Consider the following 4,002-nt stretch of genomic DNA (forward strand, 5'->3'; position numbering starts at 1 on the left):
CCCTGGGCATCACAGTAGAACTCATGGAATGGAATTATGGAATGACGTTACTCCTAGAATGTATTGATCGCAAACGCCTCAATAGTCTCTCCCGGCAACAATGTCTCCTACGGCGACCCAGTATATAAAGGTTGCCAAAAACGCAACAGAATAACGGGGTCCTCGACAGCCCGGCGGTGAGGCTTCGCCAGATCAGTCTCCCGGCGACGCCGACCATCCAACACGTGAACGGCCGCGTCAGGTACGTCCACGACCACGTGGCCAGGGTTCCCCGCTGGACCTCCAGGTAAATTTTTCATGACACTATCTATAAAAGATTCAGTAAATTCTCATTTACAGCATTTATTATATGACCTAATGATTATACTTATTTACATTATTTATCAAGTGTCTACTCTTTTTTTAATCTAGTCATTAGATCACAGAATAAATACTGTAAATAGAATTTTACGAGAATTTTTTATAAAATATAAGTATGTAAAATTTGCTTTCATCATTGATGTGACGTGGCTCATAATTTTTAATTTTTAAGCCCATATCGCCAAAAAGCCGAAACCCTGGTGGCCGAGCTCGATCCCACTCCCGCCGGGTTTCAGATCAGAATCAGAGGCGCCGCGCCGGAGTGGCCAACGAAGCGCCGCTCCCTCCCTCCCGTTCGAATTCGGGTTTCGGCGGCCTCCTTCCCTCGCACCACCGCTCCTCCTCCTCCCCTCTTAACCGCATCGATCCGCTCGCCATTTCACCATCGCCGCGCTAAACCCTAGGGGCCCACCGCCACCGCCGACGACGATGGCCGACAAGGAGAATGCCGCCCCCGCCGCCGCCGCGGGGCCGCGGCTCACCCGGGCCGCGGCCAAACGCGCCGCCGGGGCGGCAGCCGGCGGCGCCGCCAAGCGGAAGCGGGTGGCCCTCGGCGAGCTCCCCGCCCTCTCCAACGCTGGCGTCCTCCGCGCGCCCTCCCAGCCCGTCAAGCCCTCCAAGTCCGCCGCCAGGCCCGGCAAGGCAGCCAGGCGCAGCGCGGGGGAGGCCCGTCAGCCCGCCGCCGCCGCAGCGGCCGATGCCGACCGCTCCGCATCCTCCTCTCCACCGCGCGCCGCCGCCGCCGAGACCGACCCAGACTCCTCCGCGTCCTCTTCCCGCCCGCGCGCCGCCGCGGCCGATGCCGACCTCTCCGCATCCTCCTCTCCGCCGCGCGCCGCCGGGGCGGCGGCCAGCGGCGCCGCCAAGCGGAAGCGGGTGGCGCTCGGCGAGCTCCCCACCCTCCCCAACGCCGGCGTCCTCCGCGCGCCCTCCCACCCCGTCAAGCCCTCCAAGTCCGCCGCCAGGCCCGGCAAGGCCGCCAGGCGCAGCGCGGGGGAGGCCCGTAAGCCCGCCGCCTCCTCCGCCACAGTGGCCGATGCCGACCGCTCCGCATCCTCCTCTCCGCCGCGCGCCGCCGCCGCCGAGACTGACCCATACTCCTCCGCGTCCTCTTCCCGCCCGCGCGCCGCCGCGGCCGATGCCGACCGCTCCGCATCCTCCTCTCCGCCGCGCGCCGCCGCCGCCGAGACCGACCCAGACTCCTCCGCGTCCTCTTCCCGCCCGCGCGCCGCCGCGGCCGATGCCGACCTCTCCGCATCCTCCTCTCCGCCGCGCGCCGCCGCCGCCGATGCCGACCCAGACTCCTCCGCGTCCTCCTCCCGCCCGCGCGCCGTCGCCACCGCGGCCGATGCCCCGCCTCGCGCCGCCGCCACCCAGCTCTGCGGGGCCTACGCCTCTGACATCTACACCTACCTCCGCTCCCTGGAGGTACCCCACTCTTCATTTCCTCGCATTCGAGCCGATCCGATTCGTCGGCGTTGGGTTCCTGTGATCTGACAATGGATTGCTCCGGATGGGGGGTGTTGCGGATGCAGGTGGAGCCGCGGCGGCGGCCGAGAGCGGACTATATTGAGGCGGTGCAGGCGGACGTGACGGCCAACATGCGCACCATCCTCGTCGACTGGCTCGTCGAGGTTGCCGAGGAGTACAAGCTCGTCGCCGACACGCTCTACCTCGCCATCTCCTACATCGACCGCTTCCTCTCCGCCAACGCACTCAGCCGCGACAAGCTGCAGCTCCTCGGCGTCACCGCCATGCTCATCGCTGCGTAAGTGCTCGCTTGCTCTGCTGATATTTGGAATTCGGAATGTCTTGGGGATTGAGTCAGATTCTGTTGGTTTGGATGCTCGCAGCAAGTACGAGGAGATCGGCCCGCCGCACGTGGAGGACTTCTGCTACATCACAGACAACACCTACACGAAGCAGGAGCTTGTCAAGATGGAGAGCGACATACTCAAGCTCCTCGAGTTCGAGTTGGGCAATCCTACCATCAAGACCTTCCTAAGGTGTCACGCTTGCTGACCCAAAAGCTCATATTTTTTGTTGCCAGTGCTTGCATTCCATCTGAACATGCGGCTAATGGAGTCCCTGTGTTTCTCCTTTGTTTCGCTGATTTCAGGCGGTTCACAAGAGCTGCCCATGAGGACAGAAAGGTTACTGATCCTTCTAATTTGTCATATTTCAACCATTTAGTTCTTGTTTAGTTGCTTTCAAGGTGCATTGATGTTTGATGTTATTCGCCAAGTAGTTGTTGCAGCGCTCCATCTTGTTATTGGAGTTCTTGGGGAGTTACCTTGCTGAGTTGAGTCTACTGGACTATGGCTGTCTCCGGTTCTTGCCATCGGTGGTTGCTGCTTCAGTGGTGTTCGTTGCTAGGCTGACCATTGATCCAGACACCAATCCTTGGGTAAGAACTAAGAACTATCTTCTTTATGTCCAAAATATTACCATTGATTTGTCCTGTTTCTCAAGGCTAATTATCCTGTATTTTGTATGTGGTTCTAGAGCAAGAAATTGCTGAAGGTGACAGGCTACAATGTTTCGGAACTGAAGGATTGCATTATAGCCATACATGACTTGCAGCTCAATAGGAAATGTTCATCTTTAACGGCAATTCAAGATAAGTACAAGCAACACAAGGTATGCACACCTTCTAAAGTCATGTAATCTTCCTCAGATTAATGTCATAACGTCAGTGTTGGTCTAATTCTGCAATCATTTGGAACAGTTCAAATGTGTATCAATGCTGCTTCCCCCTGTTGTGATCCCTACTTCATACTTCAAAGACCTTACAGAGTAGCTGTTCTTGGGCTGTGCTCTTCTTGAGCTCTTAGGGATTGGGGAGAATTACTGTTGAGGAGCTGTTTCTCAGTGCCGGTGAAGTAGGGTGCTGAAAGCTATCTAGATGCTGGAGGTTCATTCAGGAGCTACTGAATCACCAGTAGGAGGCCAGGCATTCTCTTGTTTTGCGAAGTGTACTTTTTGTATCATATTTTAGAACGTGTTGCGTTGGCCTGTGGGCCACATTTATAATGTTTGATATGTTAGCCCATTCCATCAGATTGATTTCAATAACGTCTATTACCAGTCAAGTGTGTAAAAAATACCTACGTGCAGGGGCAGAATTAGAAATGACCTAAGTAATACTACAACTTGTACTTCGAAGATAGGTCTCTCTCTCTCAAAAAAAAGGCCTAACTAACAGCACGCAAGAGGAAGAATGTGGGAAGAATGTGCGTTGTATTTAGATTATTTTCAGCAGATACTTAAAAATTTGTTTTCTATAACGCTATTACAGTATCTTTTTAACATTATTACATCGTCCTTAATTTTTTTTTCATCTCTAACAGTTATCCTATTTTTTACTTTACATTACTTTCCTTCTTCATTTGTACCCATAGTCATGTACTATAAACAATGATGCGGAAGCTCTGTTCCATTAGCAAATTTGCCGTTCGCTCGCTGCTACAGTGACACGGCCGCATCACTATAACTCCGGAAACGAGCTCTGCTGAAGGGGCAATATGGCCAGCAGAGGCGACATCCGCATTGACACAGTGATGCGGCTAGCGTTAGACATTATACTTGTTTGCCGTCTCTGCTGGAGCTGGCCTTAAACATTATGCTTGTTTCGGACTATGT

General features: G+C 54.8%; 1 protein-coding gene across 2 annotated transcripts; it reads left to right on the top strand.

The window, feature by feature from the left end:
• The first annotated feature begins 495 nt into the window (after nucleotides 1-495).
• On the top strand, nucleotides 496-3,527 carry LOC133905503 (cyclin-A3-2-like). 2 transcript variants are annotated; one of them, XM_062347309.1, is made up of 7 exons: nucleotides 496-1,788; nucleotides 1,896-2,128; nucleotides 2,214-2,366; nucleotides 2,480-2,513; nucleotides 2,609-2,767; nucleotides 2,866-3,000; nucleotides 3,089-3,527. In XM_062347309.1, the coding sequence occupies exons 1-7, from the start codon at nucleotides 790-792 to the stop codon at nucleotides 3,158-3,160; spliced, it is 1,785 nt and encodes a 594-aa protein (XP_062203293.1). In that variant the 5' UTR covers nucleotides 496-789; the 3' UTR covers nucleotides 3,161-3,527. The 2 variants fall into 2 exon arrangements, with proteins under 2 accessions (XP_062203293.1, XP_062203294.1); XM_062347310.1 differs by having other exon boundaries at nucleotides 498-1,788; nucleotides 2,618-2,767.
• The last annotated feature ends 475 nt before the right edge of the window (nucleotides 3,528-4,002 follow it).

The sequence above is a fragment of the Phragmites australis genome, chromosome 22, assembly GCF_958298935.1.
Source record: "Phragmites australis chromosome 22, lpPhrAust1.1, whole genome shotgun sequence".
Classification (NCBI taxonomy): domain Eukaryota; kingdom Viridiplantae; phylum Streptophyta; class Magnoliopsida; order Poales; family Poaceae; genus Phragmites; species Phragmites australis.